The 24,417-nt window shown below is 50.8% G+C and overlaps 1 protein-coding gene across 1 annotated transcript; it reads right to left on the minus strand.

The window, feature by feature from the left end:
- Positions 1-4,070: 4,070 nt before the first annotated feature.
- Positions 4,071-22,830, minus strand: CD101 (CD101 molecule). Its single transcript, XM_065675772.1, is given in 15 exon segments — positions 4,071-4,452; positions 5,961-6,356; positions 7,167-7,293; positions 9,014-9,041; positions 9,184-9,257; positions 10,395-10,528; positions 10,769-11,161; positions 12,088-12,456; positions 13,146-13,529; positions 16,264-16,295; positions 16,297-16,609; positions 17,548-17,619; positions 19,280-19,600; positions 19,603-19,656; positions 20,759-22,830. Coding segments are annotated over 15 exon segments (2,964 nt in total). The 5' UTR covers positions 20,805-22,830; the 3' UTR covers positions 4,071-4,231.
- Between the last annotated feature and the right edge of the window lie 1,587 nt (positions 22,831-24,417).

Below are 24,417 nucleotides of genomic sequence, written 5' to 3' on the forward strand. Positions count from 1 at the left end.
CCCCACAACTCTGGTAAGTAGCAACTTCAATAAGTCAGATTTTTAAGCAGAAGGCTAGTCTCAGTGAGGTTCATCCTGAGACATGTAAAGAATGTGCTGTCAAGCTGCCTGTTGGTGTCTTAATGCAGTAGCTGAGGAGCTGTTAGACACCAAGGACAAGAAAAGGGCAAAATTATTTTCTAAAGGGAGAAACAAAACACCTGCTTATTCAGCCTGGAGAAGAGAAGGCTCCTTAAGGGGAGACCTTAGAGCAGCTCCAGTGCCTAAAGAGTCTGCAAGAAACCTGGAGAGGGGCTTTGGACATGGGCCTGTAGGGAGAGGACAAGGGGGAATGGCTTTAACCTGACAGAGGGGAGACTGAGATGAGCTCTTAGGCAGAAGCTCTTCCCTGTGAGGGTGCTGAGGTGCTGGCACAGGTTGCCCAAAGAAGCTGTGGCTGCCCCATCCCTGGCAGTGTTCAAGGTCAGGTTGGACACAGGGGCTTGGAGCAACCTGCTAGAGTGGAAGGTGTCCCTGCCCACAGCAGGGGGATGTAACTGGATGAGCTTTAAGGTCCCTTCCAACCCAAATCATTCTGTGATTCTGATTAACTGCAATCTTCATGCAAATATAGGGAGAATGTACTGACAAGCACATTAGAAGAATGCAAGAAAAAAAGAAACTGATTTTGTTTGTTTTAAAGAAGAACAAAGCATGTCAGACCTACCTACTGTCCCCTCCAAGAAATCTGCAAGCCTTATGGGAAGGGGTAAGCTGCAGGCATCATACATTCTTGACATTACCAAGGTTTAGGAACTATTCTCCCAAAGTACTCTTATGGGCAAGAAAACAATTCAAATGAAAACACAAAGGGATAGCACAAAATTGGTAGATTAAATATGTGCATAGATTAATTGTCAACAGTTTATGGTCCAAAATGGTTCTTCCTTTTCTTTCACATGCATTAACTGATATAACTTGCACTGCAACCTTCCCTTGGTGGGACAACTTGCCTGCCTCCTCCCCATCCAGCTACCACCTTTCAGGAAACTTGGAAGAGTTTAATACCCTGGAAGCATCTGTTTCTCTGTCAAAACAGACATGAGTTAAAACCTTATTGAGACAGGACTGAGACAGACAGTAGGAACTTCTGCAAACTGGTGCGCAAAGCTGTTAAACAGACCCATGCAAATGATGCTCCCACTAGATGGGAAGAGTCAACAGCCTGAACACACAGCAGAAACAACTTGCTAGACAGCAAGTCTGCAGGAGAGGAGCCTGCTGACTGCGAGCCAAGCACAAACAGTGCCATGTTCTCTCTCACACACACAGAAAACCAACCATCCCACTGGGATGTGTAAATGGATGTAACCCATGAGGCAGGGGGAACCTCTGCGGAGAGCCCCATGTGCTGCTCTGAGAACTCACACCGCAGGAGAGACAGCAGGTCTCTTGACAACAGCTCAAGGCAGCAAAGGGAAAAGCTGTACAAGGTCCAGAAAACACAACTAGCAGGGAAAGGCTGAGCAGGTGGGTGGCTGAACAGGGAAACAAGAGCAGTCATCTTCAAACTTAGGCCAAAAGTGCTTTTTCAAGGAGAGGGAGACTGAAGCACCTCCCATTTCCCTGTGACAGAGCAGGCAGCTTTTCTAAGTGTAAGGAAAGTGAAGAATATGAGCAAATTATCTAGAGAGGAGTGGTATCTCTTAACAACCTTCCCCCTGGTCAGAGGAAGCAGGTACATAAACATCTGCCATGAATTCCATATGGTGACTTTTGCTTCAGGATAGTGCATTCACAGAATCACAGAATCACAGAATCCCAAGGGTTGGAAGGGACCTCAAAAGATCATCTAGTCCAACCCCCCCGCAAGAGCAGGGTAACCTACAGTACATCACACAGGAACTTGTCCAGGCGGGCCTTGAATATCTCCAGTGTAGGAGACTCCACAACCCCCCTGGGCAACCTGTTCCAGTGCTCTGTCACTCCTGATGCCTGGCCTTACAACTTGCTGTGACCACACAGAATCATAGAATCACAGAATCACAGAATGGTTTGGGTTGGAAAGGACCTCAAGATCATCCAGTTCCAACCCCCCTGCCATGGGCAGGGACATCTCACACTAAACCATGTCACCCAAGGCTCTGTCCAACCTGGCCTTGAACACTGCCAGGGATGGAGCATTCACCACTTCTTCGGCCAACCTGTTCCAGTGCCTCACCACCCTCACAGTAAAGAACTTCTTCCTTGTATCTAAGCTGAACTTCCCACTTTGCATAACTAGGGGTTGACCTGTAAGTCCCTTGACTTACAGGGACTGGACTGAAATCTTCTTTCCTCTGATGCATCAGCCAGCCTTCAGGTAGCAGAGTGCCTCAACCTTGAAAAGGCGAGCCTGAGCTGGATGCTGGAGCACAGAGGAGCTGTCCCACAGACACATGACTTTTTTATTACATGGTACAACAAGGAGGCATCTAATACCAGGTCCGAGCTTCCTGACCCACAGATAGTTCAGGCATGAGAGGCTGGACTTCTACAGCAGACCTACCAAATGAAGGAGCTGGAAAATCTTTTTATGCTCATCTCCAAGATGTCTTGATGTCCACTTCTTCCTTCTGGGATCCAAAATTTCATGCAAGTCCTGTATTGGGTCTACAAGATTAATTTTTTGTGGGTGGTTGTGGTACCCCTGCTATGGACTTTCTTCAGGCCCAGCCAGCCTTGCTTAGTCCTCAGGTTCCTGTGACAGATTTTGTGATGAAGACCATTTCTTTTCAGAGAAGATGCTCCTTGGGCACAGGCACTCTCAGAAAGAAGGGACAGCAGTGTCTGAGCAAAACAATGGGCAAAAAAAGTGTCCTCAGCAAAAGGTGGGCAAAAGCAAGCATAATGCCTTAAACTGAGACACCAATACTCTGTTTCTAGTTTTGCCACTAGTTTCTAGCCACAGAGATTTTTGTCAAGTCACCTAAAATGTGTAGCAGTTAGATGCTTTGGTGTCACAGTGAAAAAAGAGCTGTTTTTCCCCTTATACTTGTCAAGGAATAACACCACTTCCATCCACAGTGGGAGACACATACTGCAAGGACCTCAAATACCCCACAATGAAAAGAGTGTGAAAAGGGTGGGTACCTAACCTAAGAGAGAGGAGCACTTGTTATGAAAACCCTATACGCTCAGTAATCCAAAGCTGCTTCATTCCACTGAAAGAAAACATACAATTTCAAGGATTCATTGCAAAAGCTACTACATAGAATCATAGAATAGTTAGGGTTGGAAAGGACCTCAAGATCATCTAGGTCCAACCCCCCTGCCATGGACAGGGACACCTCACACTAAACCATTCCACACAAGGCTTCATCCAACCTGGCCTTGAACACCGCCAGGGATGGAGCACTCACAACCCCCCTGGGCAACCGATTCCAGTGTCTCACCACCCTAACAGGAAAGAATTTCCTCCTTATAGCCAATCTAAACTTCCCCTATTTAAGTTTTAACCCATTACCCCTTGTCCTGTCACTACAGTCCCTGACGAAGAGACCCTCCCCAGCATCCCTATAGGTCCCCTTCAGGTACTGGAAGGCTGCTATGAGGTCTCCACGCAGCCTTCTCTTCTCCAGGCTGAACAGCCCCAACTTCCTCAGCCTGTCTTCATACGGGAGGTGCTCCAGTCCCCTGATCATCCTCGTGGCCCTCCTCTGGACTTGCTCCAACAGTTCCATGTCCTTTTTATGTTGAGGACATCAGAACTGCACACAATACTCCAGGTGAGGTCTCACAAGAGCAGACTAAAGGGGCAGGATCACATCTTTCGACCTGCTGGTCACGCTCCTTTTGATGCAGCCCAAGATATGCTTGGCTTTCTGGGCTGCGAGTGCACACTGAGGCCGGCTCATGTTCATTTTCTCATCAACCAGCACTCCCAAGTCCTTCTCTGCAGGGCCGCTCTGAATCTCTTCTTTGCCCAGTCTGTAGCTGTGCCTGGGATTGCTCCGACCCAGATGTAGGACCTTGCACTTGTCATGGTTGAACTTCATGAGGTTGGCATCAGCCCACCTCACAAGCGTGTCAAGGTCCCTCTGGATGGCATCCCTTCCCTCCAGCGTATCAACCGGACCACGCAGCTTGGTGTCATCGGCAAATTTGCTGAGGGCGCACTCAATCCCACTGTCCATGTCAGCGATGAAGATGTTAATGATAACAAACCCCTCTGCAAGTACTCAGTCCCCCTCAGCTGTCCAGCTCCACTCCTTCAATTATATCTGCCACTGCAGACCCTTGTTTTATCAACCCCTCCAGCCCCTTGCAGTTCCATCAGCTGGTCTCCTGTAATGTTACCCTTCTTGCTTCTTCTGAACTTGAAGCACCAACACAACACAGCAAGGGCCAGGAGAAGGATCAGCCCCAGTGGTAGGTACAGAATGAGGTTCAGCACTTGTGAGGATAAGCAGGTTCTATACAAAATGGTTGACTCTGGAGGAAAAAAGAAAGAAACAAGTGGTGAGGCCCCAAGCTAGTTTGAGTTTCTCTCTCTGTTTTTCTATAGGTTATTGTTTCCCCTCAATCTTCAACACCTATCAATTTTTTAAAATTCATATAGGCTACCTGAGGAGAAGGGGGAGAGAAACCATGTAATTTGCTTCAATTTCTTATTTTGGAAGGTCAGATAAAGCCCTGGTTTGTTCAGCTGAAGTTACTCCTGGTTGTAGGTATACTGGCACATGCTTATGTCATTGTCCCTTAGCAGTTGCTCAAACATTTGAATTAGTGATCCAGAGGGGGATTTTGAGATACCTGCATCACTGAAGAAACACATATGCACACAAGAGAAAAAGAAAGAGAAAGAACAAGCACCCAGCTGATCTTCACAGATTGGTTCGGGTTAGAAGCTCATCCAGTTCCAACCCCTTGCCACGGGCAGGGACACCTTCCACTTCAGCAGGTTGCTCCAAGCCCCTGTGTCCAACCTGACCTTGAACACTGCCAGGGATGGGGCAGCCACAGCTTCCCCTGGATTTTGTGAAAACCATGAAAACCACTTGTCAAAAACACACAAAAATTGGAGGAAAATTTTTCAGCAGTTACAAAGCAATTTTAGCAACAGTTAACTCCACCAGTAATGGGTCACAAGAGACAGAGGGAGCTGACGAAGAAGAAAAATCCAGGTGCTAGAGGGAGCCATGATGGACAACAGCAGGAACAAAACAGAAGGGGTATGAAGCACTGTCAGTCCCTCCCTGTGCAATTAAATCCAGATTAGGCCTGCTGTAGCTGCAGACACATGTGAATAGGCTCCATGCCTGCCTGTGCCAGTAGCAGGCACAAGGGGAGGGTCCTACAGGGTCCTCTGAGCTCTTCCACATTGGTCAGTATAGGTAACTCTTGCAGAAGCTACACACACACATAGGCACCCAGCTTTATCTTTGCATTTGTCATGCACCCAACTCACCCTAAGAGGACAAAGGCTGGTTTTAGAGACCTCATTGGAGACAGGCTTGCCTGCAAGAAATCATTTTTTCCCCAAAACAGTTAAGAGTTCTGGTCCCAATGGCACGTGGTTTGTGCCCGTGGTCCCACAGAGAGCGCACAAGCCACAGAGCACTTGCAGACACAAGGGCACTGAATGGTACCCGCTGGACCACATCACAGTCAGAGCCCTCGATATCTCACATAACCACAACCTCCAACATTTACAATGCCAATCACCTGGGTTTCAGCCCTGGCAGATCAACAACACTGGTACTCACTGCCTCGCCCACCATAGCACATATCCCTCAAAGGGCTCCACTTCCTTGCTCCCAACACAACTCTGGTGATATCCCGAGCACTGACTCCCTCCACAATCCCTTAGCAAGCCCCCATGGCCCCATGGCACCTTTGCCATTGCAGCCAGCATCACCAGCAGAGAGCTGCCATTCCCCCAGCATTGCTAAAGGAGAAGCAATGTGAGATGAGGAGCCCCTTGCACCCAGCAGCATTGCCCATCGGGATGGTCATGAGCTCGGTGTACTTCAAGCGCGTCAAGATTTGTAGAACCCAGTCCTTCCCCTCGCCCTGTTGCTGCCACTCCTGTACCCAGCAGTGGTACAGCCCAGCATCACCCTCCTCCATGCTGTGCAGTGCCAAGTTGAAGTCATTGGCAGCAGGGTGACAGAGGTACAGCCTCCCTGCCAGGCTCTCCCAGGGGTACTGGATGGAGCCATTGCGGTGGAGAGTGAGCTGGGGCCTGATGCAGCTGCTCTTATTGCCCCTAAACCATCTGGCTGAGAGGCAGGTGTCAGGCAGGCAGGCACCCTGCAACAGGCAGTGTAGTGTCAGCTCTTCTCCCTCCCTCACCGAGATGATGCGGCTGGTTTTCTCCAGCTGCAGTTCCTGCCCTGGAGTACGATGTGAGCAGAAAGATACGTTGAGTTGTCATATAAACACATCTGTCCGTGCCTGCAGGCTGATGGAAATCTAGTGCAAAGTGTGGGGAATTGGGATGGCAAGAGCCTCTGCAGGACACCCACAGACCCTTTGCTCCATGGGGTGTTCGCCCCCCAACATCATCTCTGCCTCCTATTCACAACCCTCTGCTGTAATAATTCCCACCTACTCCAAATATGTGATAGGGCATCCTTTAGACAAAATGCTATTTAGGAAGCTGGAATTCTCTGATCTGCTTTATTTGGGATTGCAACCCAGTGAGGCTGAGAGAGGGAAGAACTGAGCCAGGGACACCCAGTGTGCACCCCAGCAGTGCAGTGCTGAAGGAGGGAGCAGTTGTGTCTTCAGCCTTGTTCCCCACAGCAATGTGCTGCAGGATAAAGAAAACTGAATGTCTTGCTTCAGGATGCTCAGGAGTACCAGAAAAGGGCTTCTTCTCTATTCAGAGCACTGATAGCCAACAAAGCACACCACATGTTGGAGGAAAAAGAAAATGCCATGATTCACTCTGTTAGGAAGCATTAGACAGCATCTGTCAGTGGCAAAAATACCAGCTTTTCTGGTTTGGGAGGATGTGGTAAATCCTCCTAATTCCCTATTTCCCTTCAAGAAACACCTGACACCTCCTGCATCCCTAAGTTTCAGATCCAGCGCAGGAGCCACTGTTTCTCCCTAAGCCCTGCCAGCTTTGGGGAGGCCCCATAATAAACTTTTCCAGCCTTTTCCAGCAGCACTTATACAAGGGATAACCCTCTGCTCACCTGAGAGCTTGAACTCCAGCGTGGTCCTTCCTGATGCTTCCTCTGGGAGTTTGCTCTCAACGACTGTGTCAGCACCACGAGCAATTTCCACAGAGTGATCTTCTGTAGCCACCCAAAGCTTGCTTTTTAAAATGGAGAAACAAAATCATCATGCTGGCTGCAGCTGCCAATACGAAGATGCTGGAGAGGAAGGCTGGCCTGAGAGGCCCACTGAAATAGAAGGGAGAAAGAGGGTGCTAAGAGGACAGAGACCTGGTAAGGGGTGCTGTAACTGGGTGTGTGGGAGGAGGGAAAGAGCGAATCCACACACCCTTACTTGAACTGTGGCAGGGAATCACTTGGGTCCTGCTGGACAGGGAAGTAGCAGAGGAGCCTGGGGGACCCAGGGGGGAACACGGGGATGGAGGCAGCAACCATGTCAGAGCTTAGACACGAAGCCTCTGTCTGAAGCAAACATGTCCATCTACCACTACTTCTATTAGCAGGCTCACACATAAGTTGCAAAAACAGCACATCACTTTGGAGGCTGTGAATAAGTGTCTTAGCTCAGAGAGACCGCAGAGCCTGAGTGAGTTTCACTAACAGTTGCCATCTCGGGTCTTTGCTGTGGTTACTAACCCAAACCCACACAACACAGTCCTGAACACATTCGTTGTGATTACACCCAGCAATTATTCAATTTAGCAGTGAACATATCAGGAGAGGAGAGCTGTGGTGCTGCCTGCAGCTTTGCCCCCCAGGCAGGGTACACAGCTGCTCCTGGTTTGAGACTCCCTTCTACCTGCACACCACCTCTTGCTGACACTTTTCCTACTCCTCCAGCAACAGAAAGGCTGTGAACCCGTCTCTTCAAAGGGCTTCCAACTACCTGTGTTTCCCCTCAGCTGAGATACCACCTCTGTCAGATGAGGCCAGCAGTCAGGGGAAGAAGTACACACAGGTATCTACCCGTGGGTAAACAGAAATGACTTGGCATGAGACACCACCAGGATTTTAAGTGAACATAGGCTGAGTTTCCATTCTTACATTTTCCTTTCATACCAGCTGAGCAACAGGATGCCCTGTGCTGTGGAGGACAGGGGCAGGCAAGCTCTCTTAAGCTCATTCCGTGGGTGCCAGTTCGAGTACACACACCAAGATGTCCCTGCAGAGCATCTCAGCCCCTGCCCTCAGTTACAGGCTCAGCAGGGTGCTCTTCTCTGCAGCACTTCCACAAGGGATGCAATGGCAGCAGGTTATGTAGAGGGACCGTGGACCAGGAGGGAGCTGTGGCTTCTCCTACTAGGACTGGTGGGGAAGGGAGACACCACAGAATAAAGTCCATTCATGTCCCCTTTCTTCAAGCATTTTTTCTCAAAACTCATGCAATCCATTTCAGGGACCATCAGTCTCTCTCTTGAGACTGCTCAATGCAAAATATCCCAACTGATGACTCCTGACACCCCTCCATCTCAAGTATGCCAACAAAACCTCCCTGCTCATGTCCACTTATGCTGCTCATTTCTCTTTGCACCCTATTGCTCTTCCTCCCTCTTCTCTCCACACTGCATAGACACTTTTTCACCAAAAGGTTGACAGTTTCCTTCACAATGGGACTTGCACAAGTCCCAGTACCTGCTTACTACCTCATCTCAGCAGCAACATCCACTGGGAGGTCTAGGAGATTGCCAGTCCCAAGGGATCAGCAAAGTGCTGCCCTTCGTTTCACAGTGCACATTTGCTGCTCTGAAGAAACAGGTAAGGGCAAAAAGCAGAAAAGATGTGAAATCAATCACCATAATTAGAAAACTATGCAAATTCAATCAGATCAACACACATCGTGATAAAGCAGGCTTGAGTGCACTTACGAACCAGATGCAAGTTGATACCTTCTGACTTCAGCACTTAAAAGCATATCCAGCCCAGAGCCAGCCCTAAGGAAGCACAAGCCATCAGAGAGGGACACTGGGCATGGTCCTGGGCAGCCTGCTCTAGGTGGCCTTGCTTGAGCAGATGACTACTAGATTTCCCTGCCAACCTCAGCCACCTTGTTTCTGTGACAGGTGAGCTGATCACACTGGGAAAAACAAGAAACTTGGCTCTTAACTTCAGCTGCTCAGTAGAGAGGAGTATAACACAGCAGCCTCCTGATAGCCAGGAGCTTCATTCAGGGACACAAAAGGGAGGGCTGACACTATGGCTTGAGTATGGTCTATCCAGACACCCACAAGGGCAGAAAATAGTTGAGAAGCAAAAGCTACTAGAGCTCAGAGAGAAGCCACAGGAACTGCTGTGGTAAGCACTTGACTTTGATGAGGAAAATTTGTGTTATGCTCTTGGAGATCACCTCAATCGGAAGCAGAATACTTGCCATGAAGCTAGCTTTGTTTCACCTCCAGCTCTCCTCTCGCTACCACTAAAGATCAATTACTAAAAACGGCAAAGCAGCTGCCTCCATGTTCCTTTGGGACAGAAAGCCATGCTTTCCATTTCAGTTTAATTAACTGAGTCTCTCACTGCTGGGGCTGCGGGAAGAGACTGTGGATATGGCTGCGCCTCATCCCATTGCTCCTAGAGCCAGCCTCCTTCCCAGAACGACTTCTCTCCCTTCCTAAGTTTCCTTTGCTGGCTCACACTGCCTGAGAGAGACAGCACTAGAGCCAGCAGCCACCTCCCACTGTGCATTGTCCCCTCCCAGTTATCAACATCTTTAATAGCATTGCAGCTGCAATACCTTTGGAGTCAAATGTAGTATCTCCGCTGCTACTGTCTCCTCTGTGCAGACGCTCTACAATTACACCTGCTTATCTTTAGTGCCATTTAACCACTAACATGCGCTCACAGATACTATCTGTTGTCATCCCCGGCCTCAGTACATCCCACAGACCCCCTGGCCCTGGGTGGCTGTAGCTCAGGTGTAACACAGAGCATCCCAGCATCCAGCTTTGCAGGGGCGAGGAAAGAGCAGCAGTGGAACAGGAGGGAGAGCACCATGGAAACAAGCCTGAAAAGGGAAGGAAATGTTACCAGCTTATGATACAGCAAACCCATGAGTTGTAAAAAAAAAAAAAAAAAAAAACAAAAACCCCACAGAAAACACATAATTTCAGTTCACAGGGTTGCGATTCTGAAAATCCAAGGATTAGAGGAAGGAGCACTTAACGCATGAAAAAAAAGAGCAAGAACTCTCCTTTGCTGGCAGAACAGACAAGAGGGGAATAAAACCCAAACACATATTCTCACACCCACCTCCACAGGCTTAGAGGCTTTGGCCAGGACACCTCCTCCAGCAGCCCCATCCGTGTGCAGAGCAAGCTCACACCATGCAGCAGGGAGCAGGTGCAGGGAGGGTGGGCTGGAGGGCCCTTTATACTTGGCATAACCTGCAAATAAATAGGCATTGTCACTCCTCAACACGAAGTTTGCTGCAATGAGTGTTGTCAGGAGCTGTGGGTGCCGAGGAAGAAACAGGACAGGCAGCACCGTCTTGTGCAGCCCTGGGAGGTGACCCTGCTAGGGACACCCCAGACATCACTGGTCCTGGTTGCCCCAATCATGTTTGATGGATTTAAAGTTGCAGAAGAGGAGACCTCCACTGAAGAAACACCCACGGCACTGCTTACCTGGCAGCACCACCTTTATCCCCATAGGATTGGACCTGGTGGGGGCTGCTGGTGGCCCCAACAGCAGGGTGCTCTTCCTCCAGACCTCCACCTCACACAGGTATGACTTGTTGTTGGCATGCATGGCGCTGTGCAAGTGCAGCCTGAAGGAGATGTCAGCCTTCGTCAACAGAGCTTTCCCCTGCAAGTGTGGCTGTGCAGTCCCACAGGCCATGGTGCTGTGGTCCAGCTCCTGGTAGTGGCCACCTGACAGGCTGGGCTGGAAGAACCACCTCACAGACACTGGCATCTCCTTAAGGGTATAGTTAGCATTCACTTGGTAGATGAGCTCAAAACTCTGCCCGTATCTGACAGTGACAGTTCGGCTTCTCAGCATGGCATGCAGATCAAGACCTACTCGGGAAGAGAGAGCCTTTGGCACCAGGACAAAAATCCTGCCCCGTGCCACCCCCCTTCCCATGCGGGACATCCCCACTGCTTCAGCCACCTCAGCCCCATGGCAGCCAGCACTCCTGCTGCTCCTCTGCCAGTGCCACTGTCCCATGGGTTGCCCTGTGTTCTTCCAGCCCCACACTGATCCTGCCTCTCTCCTACCTCACCCCCTGCTCTCCCACAACCCAGGTGACCCTGAGTACCCTCTCTTCCAGGCTCCCCAGTTCCACCCTGCAAGAAGGAGCCAGGGATCCTCTGCTGATGCTGCTGCCCTGCTTGGGCCAACCAGTGCGCTTGGACATGCAGCCCAGCTATAAGAAAGGAAAACCACCCTAAATCACAGCCAAAAGCTGCCTCTCCATAAAGGCACACATTCCAGCAATCAAAAAAATGCTGTGGGCATTGCATGCCAGGGAGGTTAGCATTCAGGGAGGTTAGCAGCTCTGTGCACAGACAGGAGGTCAGGAAAAGTGATGCAATGCCTGCACCAGGGGTGTCTCTCTGACAAAGGCCACCATACAACATAGCAAGTGCATTTGTTGAGCTTAACTACTAGAAGTAATTATGCTGCTAGAACAGATATTTTGTATTTTAAGCTAAGAGACAGTCAGAAAGACCTCCTGAGCAAGCCACTACCTTCTAGGTCTCTGCATTTTAGCTGTTCTGTCCCAGTTGTCTCTCTGAAAACATGTCACATGGAGGACTTAAGCACTGTGCTAGAAATGGGGGTAATTGAAGCATTCCAGGGCCAAGTGATCAGCCCCATGTCATCCTGCAACAGCAGCAGTGGAGCTCAGAGCACAGCAGACTTCTGCCCACCCCCTTCTCCAGCCTTGCCTCCAGCACATCCGGCTTGAAAGCCCAGAAATAGGAGTGGCTCAACTCACCCATGGAGCTGATTGTCACTGCTGTCTACTTCTCTTTTGTCCAGCTCTGGCCTCGGGACTGCTCTGTCACTTAACAGCCATACTGCCCACCGTCATCCTCATCCAACGTGTTGGGAATCACCAGGGTGAAAGCACCACAGCTTGCTTTCTCCAGCCGGAGGCTCCCCTGAATTCTGCTGTCCTGGTAGGCAGTGCCCAGGCTCAGAGTACCATCTTGCTCCAGCACCCAAGGACCTGGGTGCTGCGGTGGCAGATGCCACCACTACACCAACACAGGGCTGGTGGTTCCTTGCACCTCACAAAGCAAGATCAGGGCATCTGCCACGACTGGCAGCATGCTGGTGGACACGGACAGGTGCAAGCGTCTCTCTGCAAACAACATTTACCAACTTGGAGGGGAAGTTGTTGTGCTCCTCAGAGAAAGCCAGAGATACTGCAGCATTAAATGGAGAGACTAGATAAGTCTTGATATTAGAAACAGAAAGGAGTGCCTTTCTTGGGACATGGATACATGAAGAAATGCTTATGAAATAGTCTCAACAGGCAGCTCCTGATAACATCAGAATTGTCATCGTACAGCTATGACAAGAAAACCAAGAGTCTCGTGCACATCTCTCAGAGTGGTTTCTTACAAGTAATCCCTCCAAAACCAAGAAATTATCCCGGTGGAAATGGCAACAATTCCCCTTATCCAGAAGTATCTGCTCTGTTGGGTCCATCCCATGATCCTCAGGAACAGCAACAGGCATTGCTCACAATTTTCCAAAGACACGGGGAGACCAAACCTCCTCAAAACTCTGTACCTATTTATCCCAAAACATTGCAAAGAGCCTGAGCTATAGATTTACGCTTTATTGAGAGCTGCAGCATTTGTCAAGCTAACGTTTGCCAGAAGCAAGTGCTTTTTACACTATTATCTACCAAAACCACATATTTGCACTCTTGCTGTAAACAGCTTGTGTGTTGCCCCTACCAAGATAAGGCCAGACTTGAAGTGTTCCCTAGTCAGGGATCATTGCAGGCTTTACCCAGAAGAGCAGCCGCTAGGATTTACCAACCTCTCTGCTTCACATTCACTTGGATGCCTGATGACAGAACAGTGTGGATGCTGTGAAAGTCTCCAGGAATCTTCACCTCCAAAACAGAGCAGCAGTAGGTCCCACTGTCCTTCAGCCCCACCTCATAGATAGTGAGGACATAAATCATGTTGCTTTGCTTGAATGATTGGGGCTGCCCCAGCTTCTCTCTCTCCTCATATTCTGCCTCCAAAATCAATACCTCATGGGGGTCAGCCTTGGCCACTTACATGCTGTTGAGGAGCCAAAGCACTTGAAAGTGCCTGCTGTTGCTCTTCTCAGCTCCCACCATGCAATTCAGCTGCGAGGCATCACCTTCAGAAAGGGAGCTTTCAGAAACAGCAATGTCCACGGGGATGTTTCTACCTGTGGGCAGTCAAAAGCAAAGAGTGTGCTAGGCAGCCCTGCTCATGCTTTTCTCCTGCCTGGCAGCACTGATGGCTGCGCAGAGGGAAACGGGAGGGAATTCTCTACTGAAACAGTTTTGACAAGAAAAGTCATCAGGATGGAAAACTTTGCCCATGGAGAGACAGCTTCCAGGCACTAACCAGCAGTCGCAGGTGGAGGAGGCACCACAGCCCCGTGGAGCTAAGCTCCCCTCTTTGCAGCAGAGCACCCACCAAGATGGCCTTGGGCCACAGCCACCCCTGGCTCAGCTCAGACATCCTAACCCAGAGGAATCAGCTTTTTGCAGAGGCTGCTCTGTCTCACTTCCTGGAGCTCTTCTGTTTCATATGACAAATACCCCTTAAGTCAGAAAGGGGCACAGAGGGTCTTTACCACTCAGTGGTGTTTTTAACTCTGCTGTCTGTGGAAAAGGCGAGTGGAGGTCTGGCACTCAAGTTGCTTCTCTGAATCTGATGCTGCTGGTCCCACATCCTGCAGCCCTCACTGGCTGCTGCAGGATGTAGGCAACAGATGCTCCCCAAGATAGAGAGGTTTTGGGGTAGTTCCCACAGGAAGCAGAAATATCAAGACTTGTAACAGCACATGGAAGTTGGAGGAAAGCAAGAGGAGGTGGAGATCATCTCCTAGCCCCTGCCCTGTTCCCCATACTGACAAGCAGCAGACATTGAGCAAAGAGGGTAGCACCACAGGGAGCACAAAGCCACCTTCTCCTTGGCAGACCCTCTTGGGGAGTCAGCTCCACCTAAAGTAAAGACCCAGTCTCTTGGTCCTATGATACATCTCACCTTCCTTGCAGGGCCTCAAAGCCTCTGCCTCTAATGCCCTCTGGTTCCCAGCACTGGTCTGGCTGAGGAGTGGCTACAGGCAGAGACCCACAGGGTGCCCCCAAACCTTGGGCCGTGACCCCACACAGCAGTGGCACAGCCAAAAAGCAGGGGTAGGGCTGAGCCTCTCCATGGGCAGGCAGTCTGGCCCACACCACTCCATCTCCTTGGGTCACTGTAGTGGCTCCCGTGTCTAACAAGGGCAAAGTTATGTGCTGTAGCTTGGAGGTAAAACAGAGCAGTGCCCAGAGTGCCACTGGAAGGGCTATTGAGAGCAGAGTACGCTGTGAATTTAAACACTGGTTCATAAACAGTTTGCAAACAGGAATCCCAGCCACTGCAGGTGTGTTTTGCATTCCGAAATATTTGTTGGAAAGTTTATAGAAACCAATGGAGTGGTTAGCCATGGTCAGAGTGGTCACTGGCTGCTGCTGTGGTGGGGCGCTCAGCCCTGCAGTCTGGGCTCTCCCATGGGACCATGCTGACAGGATGGAAGGCTCATACGTCCATTGCTATTTACCCCCCAGCAATACCAGCAGCTCTAATACAACCACCATGTTGTCCCCTTTCCACTATCGCCTGCCTTATACCCTTAACAGCTACCACAGGGCAAATAGTAAACTCTGACAAGGTTTCTCTACTTGTAAACAACCCTGTGGCACTGGTACCCAAAGCAACACTGGTCATGATGGACCCTCTAAAACAAGTGGATGCAGGAAAGCACACTGATTGCTATTGCTCACCAGGCAGCAGCAGACATGGAAAGCCATAGCTGCAAACAGTGTGTAATAAGGGGAATAAAGCTGTGCCAGGTTTTAGGAACCAGACTCTTGACAGTGTGAGACTGCACTTTGCTTCCCTCCCCCAGTACCTTGACCTTCCTGAGTCACAGACAGGATGCTTGGTCCTTACCTTTCTTTGGTTTCCTGCTCTGCCTCACCACCCTACCACAAGACGTGGGTTTCCCTCCCTGCCCCAGCTCTGCAGCTTCCCTCATCCTCCCTGAGGCATGGGAACAGGATACACCACATCCCCAGGCAGGTTTTCAGTGAAAGACTTGCTTCCATTTTACTACATATGTTAAAGGGTGTCAACTAGATGCAGACTTGTCTTGGCTGCTTTAAGGTAAAACTTACTTGTGAGAAAGGGAGGTTTTCCCTTCATCTGGGCACAGCTACACACACACAGCTGAGGGAAGAGTAGGGAAATGCAGCCAGCAAAGGGCATGTGTTCAGATGAGTGGCAGCAAACACAGCAAATACACTATAACCATCCCAGGGCAGTGGGGAGAGAGGGATTTTCTTATTGGTCCTGGGAAATGCAGCACAGAGCCTGGAGATGCCAGGAGCCATAGAGTCATAGAATAGTTTGTTTCGGAAGGGACCTTCAAAACTTATCCAGTCCAACCCCCCTGCAATGAGCAGGGACATCTTCAACTAGACAAGGTTGCCCAAAAGCATGGAACCAGAGCCATAGGAAGCTGCTGGGCAGAGGGAACAGGAGGCGCCTGGCAGAGAGTGGTGCTTGGGAGGATGGGCAGCACTTGCAAGAGGCTGTTTTTAAGCTTTCCTATTTTAATCCATCTTACACATGGTACGAAGTCCAAGTCTCCTCCTTCATACTACATTTTCCTAAATCGTAAGCCAGGAGTTTGGTGTACCTTCTTCAAAGTACAGTCTGACCCACAGTCCCATTACTACCATATGTGAACTACTAGAAAGGGGCACATGGATGGTCTAATAAACAGCAACACTAGTTGCTCTGAAATCCAGCAGACTGGTGACAGCATGAACAGACAAGGCTACTGCTATAGAGCCTTAAATGCACAAAGGAGTTGGAACAAACATGTGAGCTTGCAAGGACCTTACCCTGGCTCATGATCACCAGCAATGTCCTCCCAGATGTCCTTCCACATCCCATCACGATACTCAATCCACTCAGCTTTTTCACAATACAGCTGCCTCTGGTCGGACAGCTCCGCTCCTTCGATGGAGAGCTTGTATGTGGTGCTCCCAACCTTATTCAGCCACACATTTCCCACCAGAAACCTCTGCGTGTAAGAGGGCCCTGGCTTCAAGACAAAGTCCTTGGAGAGGGTGAGGACCTCCTCAGAGTGGTGCTTTCCTGCTCCATGAAGATGGTACCAACCAACATAAAGATGTGTGTGCTGGGCAGTGAGGTTGGACACCTTGCAGGCGAGCTCCACTGTATACCCTTCAGTTTGTTTAATATTGCTGTTTAATATTTTCATCAATGACCTGGATGAGGGAACTGAGTGCACCCTCAGCAAGTTCGCTGATGACACAAAACTGGGAGGAGTGGCTGACACACCAGAGGACTGTGCTGCCATTCAGCGAGACCTGGACAGGCTGGAGAGTTGGGCGGGGAGAAACTTGATGAAATTTAACAAGGGCAAGTGTAGAGTCTTGCATCTGGGGAAGAACAACCCCATGTACCAGTACAGGTTGGGGGGTGACCTGCTGGAAAGTAGCGAAGGGGAAAGGGACCTGGGGGTCCTGGTGGATAGGAGGATGACCGTGAGCCAGCAATGTGCTCTTGCGGCCAAGAAGGCAAATGGCATCTTAGGGGGCATTAGAAAGGGTGTGGTTAGTAGGTCAAGAGAGGTTCTCCTCCCCCTCTACTCAGCCTTGGTGAGGCCGCATCTGGAATATTGCATCCAGTTCTGGGCCCCTCTGTTCAAGAAGGACAGGGAATTGCTTGAAGGAGTCCAGCGCAGAGCCACAAAGATGATTAAGGGAGTGGAACATCTCCCTTATGAGGAGAGGCTGAGGGAGCTGGGTCTCTTTAGCTTGGAGAAGAGGAGACTGAGGGGTGACCTCATCAATGTTTACAAATATGTGAAGGGTAGGTGTCAGGATGATGGAGCTAGGCTTTTTTCAGTGATATCCAGTGATAGGACAAGGGGCAATGGGTGTAAACTGGAGCATAGGAAGTTCCACGTTAACATCAGGAAGAACTTCTTTACTGTAAGAGTGACAGAGCACTGGAACAGGTTGCCCAGGGGGGTTGTGGAGTCTCCTACACTGGAGATATTCAAGGCCCACCTGGACAAGTTCCTGTGTGATGTACTGTAGGTTACCCTGCTCTTGCGGGGGGGTTGGACTAGATGATCTTTTTAGGTCCCTTCCAACCCTTGGGATTCTGTGGTTCTGTGAGGGTCAAGGCCTGCGGTGCAATGGAAGCAGAGAGGGTGTCTGCGATCACTGAGCATGGGGAAGAAACAGAGAGCAGATGGTCAAAGGGAAAATTGTCTCGGGGCCTCAATGGGCAATATGCAAGACACTACAAAACTGTGGCCAGGCCCTAATGGATCTGACAGCATAGGAGAAATATCTTTTGTACTTGATTGACAAGGCTTCCATCAGCTGATGCAAAGGTGTGTGAAGTGCTTAAAAGCCCAGCAGGCAAGAAAGCACAATGCTCTTTGCAGTACCCTCTTTAGTCAAACTATGATCAGTATTAATTGGGCAACCCCAAAACAGATTAACATCCAGTCCCCCATAATCCCAAGCGCAGGCTGGTACACCACCAGCATAAAGAGAATACAGGGATTAATACCAAGGTGAATTACTACCATAGCATCATAGAATACCAGGTTGGAAGAGACCTGGCGTGGTTTAAGCTCAGCCGTAAATCACGCAGTCGCTCTCTCACTCCCCCCCCCCCCACCTTTCCTTCCCCCGCTCCCAGAGGGATGGGGTGGAGACTCTAAAAGAATGCAACTCCCATGGGTTGAGATAAGAACAGTTTAGTAACTTAGGTATAACACAAATCACTACTGCTACCACCAATAATAATAAAGACAAGGGAAATAACAAGGGAAGAGAATACAACCCCTCACCACCTGCTGACCGGTAATACCCAGCCCAACCCCAGCAGTGAACTAGCCCTTCCAGGTAACTGCCCCCAGTTTACATCCTGGGCATGACGTGCTGTGGTATGGAATACCTCTTTGGCTAGGTTGGGTCAGGTGTCCTGTCTCTGCTTTCTCCCAGCTTCCCCTCCTCCCTGGCAGAGCATGAGGCTCAGAAAGTCCTTGGTCAGAGCAAACATTACTGAGCAGTAACTAAAAACATCGCTGTTATCAGTGCTGCTCCCAGGCCAAAAGTCAAAACCACAGCACTGCACCAGCTACTAAGAAGGAGAAAAATGACTGCTACTGCTGAACCCAGGACAAGAGCTCAAGGATCATTTGGACCAACCTTTCAGGCAAAGCATGACCTAGATGAGATGTCCCAGCACCCTGTCCAGCTGAATATTAGAAACTTTCAACACTGTGGAGTCCACCACTTCCATGGGGAGATTATTCCAATGGCTGATTGTTCTCGTTGTGACCATACCACAACGTAACTCTGTAGGCTCATAGTAGAGCCTTTCCCTTTGCCTCTCCACCCTATTACCTTCCCCCTTCCCTGCTACTTGCCTCCGTATGTGGGTATCATGCTTGGGTCAAGTCCTACACCCTGACCTGAGAGGACATCAACAGCTAATGCACTGAGCCTGAAAACTCCTGTCTTCTTAAGTGCTTAGCTGAGAAATGCTGTGGCTGCATCAGGAGCTGAAGTTAAAAATCAGGCCATGGGACAGCAGAGGCTTCCTCTCTCTCCCCCTTGCCCTGGCTGGGAGGCAAAGGCCAGAGCAACCTACAAGGGGACATGACCAGGGGTATGCCCAGCAGTTAGCAGCAATCCCACAGTGGGAAGAGTAACAAAATTTGTGTCCACTGGTCCCATTAACCACCCCTTCTCCCAGCTGCCCCTCTGTCAGAGACCCAGAGAAGAGCACTTCTTGTGCTCTTGGAGGCAGTGGAAACCTGCCTGTGCCCCTGCCCAGCAGCAAGCAGGGCTCTCTTTCAGGACCCACCTGGCAGGTTCATCTTGGCGCTGTAACTCCCAAAGTACCTCTCGTCAGTGTTGGGCGTGTGGCACTCGTACTCGCCGGCATCCCGGTCCTGCAGGTCGGTGATGTGCAGCAGGACGGCGTCCCCCTGCACCCGCTCCACGTAGATCCCGCGGCTGCGCACGCGCTGGGTGTAGATGGCGTAGGGGAAGGACGGGTCGACAGTGCTGACGATCTGCACCTCCCGCTCGGGGGCCGAGGGCAGGTAGATGGACCACTGGAAGTTCTGCTCCGACGGGCTCTGGTAGCCGCTCACCTTGCACCACAGTGTGATGTGGGAACCCTCATGCAGTAGAGGGGCCCCTTCTTAACAGTCACCAGCTGCTGGCCAGAGCTCAAGCCTGTTGGCAAACAGTCAGCACATTGCAGGGGTATGTGCTGCCCAAGGGCTGCACACCCAAAATGGTAGTTGGTCTGGACGTGCATAAGACCATAACTGAAAAGAATTGCTGCGCAATCTCATTCTTTGAAGCATGAAGTCCAAGGGACATCACACGACTTGCGACTGCAAAAACAAGTCCTGTTACAACAGACCTCTAAACTTTCCTGTCTCTACCACACTGGGAGTCAAATAACAGAGATCAGAGCACCACGGCCAGAAGGTTATCAAGCCTGCTTGTGGCAGGAGAGCATCTCTTAGCCAGCAAACAGGCAGAGATCACTGGAGGAAGCTTGTGGAGTGTTACAATTTGGAAGGCCAAGCACTCAGGTCCTGCACAGCAGGGGGGATAGGGGAGCAGCTGCCAAAGCTGACCACTGCAAGGGAAGGAGATGCAATGCAGAAGCCAAGGGATGTGGGTAACAGGGAACCGGCAGGCTGGGTGCTGCAGAGGTGCTCCATGGACAGAAACTGGAGAGGATGTGGGAGATGGGGCCAGCAAGAGCTCCTCTGAAAGCAGAAGGCACCAGGAGGACCCAAGGGCTCCCCTCTCTTTCTGCCTGAAGAGGCTCTGGGGAGGTGATGGCCACCCATGCACCCTCCCCTCCTGCAGAGGAGGTCCCAATGGTGACACTTGCTCTGTTTCGGTGCCCAACAAGCACACCAAGCAAAATGCCCACTGGATGTGGTCACCGAGTAAAAAAACAGCCACAGAGACCAGCTCAGGGAAGAGAGCTGGTGGCAGCACAGCCTAAAGAACCCTCAGAAACCCCCTCCCAAGGGAAGGGGAGATGAAGTAGCCCCCTCCATGCTCCCCGCAGCCACACAACAGGGGCGCTCATATCACCTCACCAAAACCCTGCGAGGGTCCAGGCTAGCGCTTTGCAGTGAAAGCACACTGCTGAAAGCAGACCATGCTACCGCAGCTCTTCCCATGACCATCAAGCCAGAGCAGTGCTGGCCCAGCCGTCCACCTGCAAATGTCTCATCTGTACTGAGGGGGTGCTTTATATCCCCCCCACCCCAGGAAAGCCACCACCACCACCACTAGGCAGGACACTCACCCAGGAGGAGGAGGAAGGTGGCTGGCAGGCACTGCCCCAGCCCCATGGAAAACAGCTCTGCTTGGGTTTGCTCCCAGAGAACCGGTGGAAGTCTCTCACACACAATGGTGACAGCCACCCTTCTATTTTGAAAGTATCTAGGAGGAAGCTGCCTCGTGGTGGTGGTTTCCTCTGTTCAAAAAAGCCGGGGAGAGGTTGGGAAGCTGCGTGCAACATAACATGCCTGTGGGAGGTGACAGCGAGCACCACAGCCCCATGCTGCCAGGGTGATTGGTGCCCGTGGCTGTTGCTGCCTGGTGCCCAGCGGCTTTGCCGTTGGACAGCAGCTCAGAGGCTAACCCTCTTGCCTCATGACTTCCACTTTGTTCCATAAAACAGCTTGTTCCTGGCTAACAGAGAGGGTGAGGGGCCAGGCCCCAGTGAGGAACAGGGGCAGATTTTTAGGGATGTAGCAATCACCATGCACCAGAAATCAGCTGGGAATGCTCTCCTGTAAGCACATCCCATGGGTAGGCACCCATATGCAGGGCATCCCTGAGCAGTACTGCTTGCAGGGGTGACATGATCACAGGGAGCTGTGCTGGGAAGACTGAGGCCAGGAAGCTGCTGGCATAGCCCCAGAGGCAAGTGCTGTGGTTGTATCAGATACTGCACGGCATCGCGCCATCAGCACTGCATGGCCTGGGGCCAAGGACGTGGTGGGAGGCTGATGGGGCACATCCTGGGCAGCCACTGAGGCAAGTGACTCAAACCAGAGACACTCTCTGAACGGATTTGTTTGGAGCTGTTGTTTTGGTTCTGGGGTAGGTTTTTTAGTTTTTTCTGTTCTTCCCCAGAAAGGATGACAGCACAAAGCATTTACCCCTGAGCCATGCTGCTCCCGCTGTGCTGCTGGGGTATCCACTGAATGACTAAATTAGCTCAGGGATTCACAAACAATAACCAACCCTAAAACAAGTCCTTTTGCTTGATCCCACGGGACTCCTAGAGGGAATGAGATTCATGTAACGAAAACAAACACAAGGTCCCTCCTTTCCCTGTTTAATAAACTGATCCACATGACAGCCTGAGGGGCCAGAAAACAGAGGCTCCTCATTGCAAGGCTGGTGCCTCCGTTAGCCAGCTCCTCACCAGCACCACACAGCTCTCCAGAGCCAAATCCAGTCTGGGGGAATGGGCTGCTGCAGGAGGCAGAGAGGTCCCTGCAGGATATCACCCTTCCCCCTGCCACCTACCCTCACTGCAATGAAATGGAGCAGAGGAGCAGCACTGGTTTTGGGAGAAGATGATGCAACACAGGACAGAAACGTACGTGCTGGCTCCTCGGAGGTGGTGAGCAGATACAGCAGAGGCTGGGAAGCAGTGGAGTGCCCCAGCACTTCTGTTTGAGATGGGGGCCCGCACCCTATGGAATTAGGACACAGTTACAACCCTGTGGAAGGCTTCCATTCCCCATACAGGATGAAACCCTCCTGTTTCAGAAGAAAAGGGATGAAGGGGTTTGCTTTTCAAGAGCAACCCAACTGCCAGCAGTGCCCCAGGGGATGATCCTGCTGACAGAAAGCCAACCTGCTTACCACTCTGGAGGACGGAATAGAATCTCTGTTCTAGCAACAGGGTAAATTGAAAAGAAACTTGGAGTTCAACCTCAGTGAGCTTCTGACAGTCAGTGTGCAAACAAACACACACAAGGGGACAGTTTAATTCCAAGCTTGCAACTCTAATGATGCATGAGTAGCTGCTTACGTTTGAAATAGAGAAACCAGGGAGAATAGGATTGCCTCGCCCAGCCCTATCACTGGCAGTGATGATGCTCTGTGGACAAAACCAACAGCTCCTGCTCCTTTGGACTGTACAGTCTTAAACTTGCTCTCTTCCTCCCTGGGAAATCAGTGCAACCAGACATATGGCAGGACTATTAAACACACAAGGCAGGACGAAGGAAGATGATCAGAGAATCCCTTACAAAGATAGCACTGCCATTAGAAACATCAGGGAAGCCAAATCCATGGAGAGAGAGATCCCTTTACCCTATATTCCCAGGGATGACATCAGATGGGAAGTGAGGGGGAAACATGCATCTTGGACAGTTCAAAGGGTTCTTGTCTGTACCTACAAGGAGCAGAGGACTTGCTTACTCTGAACCAGGCTTGGTGAGCTGAAGTGCTGCACCAGGTCAATGGCAATTGACCACTATTGATCTGCAGCCCCTAGCACAGCTTGGCTACTGCCAGCATCTGAGCAGCAGGGCCAGCATCCAGCAGGGTGCCACCATCTCCCACTCTAGAGCACAAGGTCAAGCTGCCCACAGCATTGGCTTTGGCTTTCTTGCAGGTGATTATCATCTTTAATTGCATGCCCCCCTACCCATTCTGTTTCCTTCTGGATCCCTTTTGCAGGCATTCTTTTTTGGATGCTGCCCAGCCACTTTGAGCCAAAGTTTACCAGAAAAACACCCCCAAAAATGCAGCATGGAAAGTTTCACCAGACCCAATGCAGCCAAGGTGGAGTTAGACTCTGCCCAAAACAGCACAGCAGCAATCAGCAACATCCACAGAGACCTGGAAACTTCCTGGACAGGCAAATGCTGACCAGATGCCCCCCTGGCACACTGCAAGGAGCCTGAGGAGGAATGGGCAATAAGGCAGGATCACTCCATAGCAGGGTAGAAATGCTACAGAAAAATCTGTTGAGGATGAAGGAGGCAACCTTCATGGTCAGTGTTGGTTTTTAGGGGGAACAGGCTGCTAAGAGCCAAAAGCAATTAGGTAAGCACAGGGGAGAGGCTGCAGTCAGATGCCCTGTCTCGCCATACTGCCCCCATGAGCTCCCCATCCCATTTGGGTGCCTGACACTAGGGCACCTGCAGCTTCCTCTGCCTGCTGCCATCACATTTACTGCTGGCTTCCACACAACACAGCAGAGGCCACAGCCAAACCCACCTGCTGGAAAGTACCAACAAATCCTACCTTCCAAAGGAAAGCAGACCTCAAACCATGTCTTGGGCAAATCCGGCTTTGCACAGGAACGGTTTTCAGCCGCTGCCAAGGTTGCTTGCTCTGGGAGAAATAAAACCCAGCTTATTACAGAAATGGATCTCCCATGAGGTTTTGACATTGTTATGCAACATGCCAAGTGAAAGCCAGTTGCTCTGAGAGGAGCATGTGCTCTGTGACCTCTGCCCAGAGCCGTGGCTCTACCATCTCCTCAGCCCCATATCCAAAACAGTCCTCAGCAATGACTCACCATCTGCATCTACTCACACAGACAAGCACCCTGGGGCTCCCCATATACTGGAGCACAGGTGGCAAAAGAGCTAGAGAGTAATTTGAGGCAGCAAGGTCCCAGCAAAGAGGCTGAAGGGGCAAGGAGAAAACAGCCCTCTCTTCCTGGTCCCCCCTCACCCTTTGGTTTGCATAACCTGCCCTGGAGGGGAGCCCTGTTGCCCAAAGGCTTTTTTGGAGTGGGAAGGCACACGGTGCCTGCTTAGTTGTTAGCACCTGGGTGTCACAGAGAGGTCCCTGAATTTCAGGCTGTTCTTGTGACCAGATGGGGAGGGGGGATATAGTCCAGAGGTGCAGGCTACAGGGAAGCTCTCCAAAAATGCCTCCTCTGCCTTTGCTTCATAGATCTCAGGAGCCATGTCCCAAGCTCAGAAA

This window comes from Lathamus discolor, chromosome 4 (genome assembly GCF_037157495.1).
Source record: "Lathamus discolor isolate bLatDis1 chromosome 4, bLatDis1.hap1, whole genome shotgun sequence".
Lineage (NCBI taxonomy): Eukaryota > Metazoa > Chordata > Aves > Psittaciformes > Psittacidae > Lathamus > Lathamus discolor.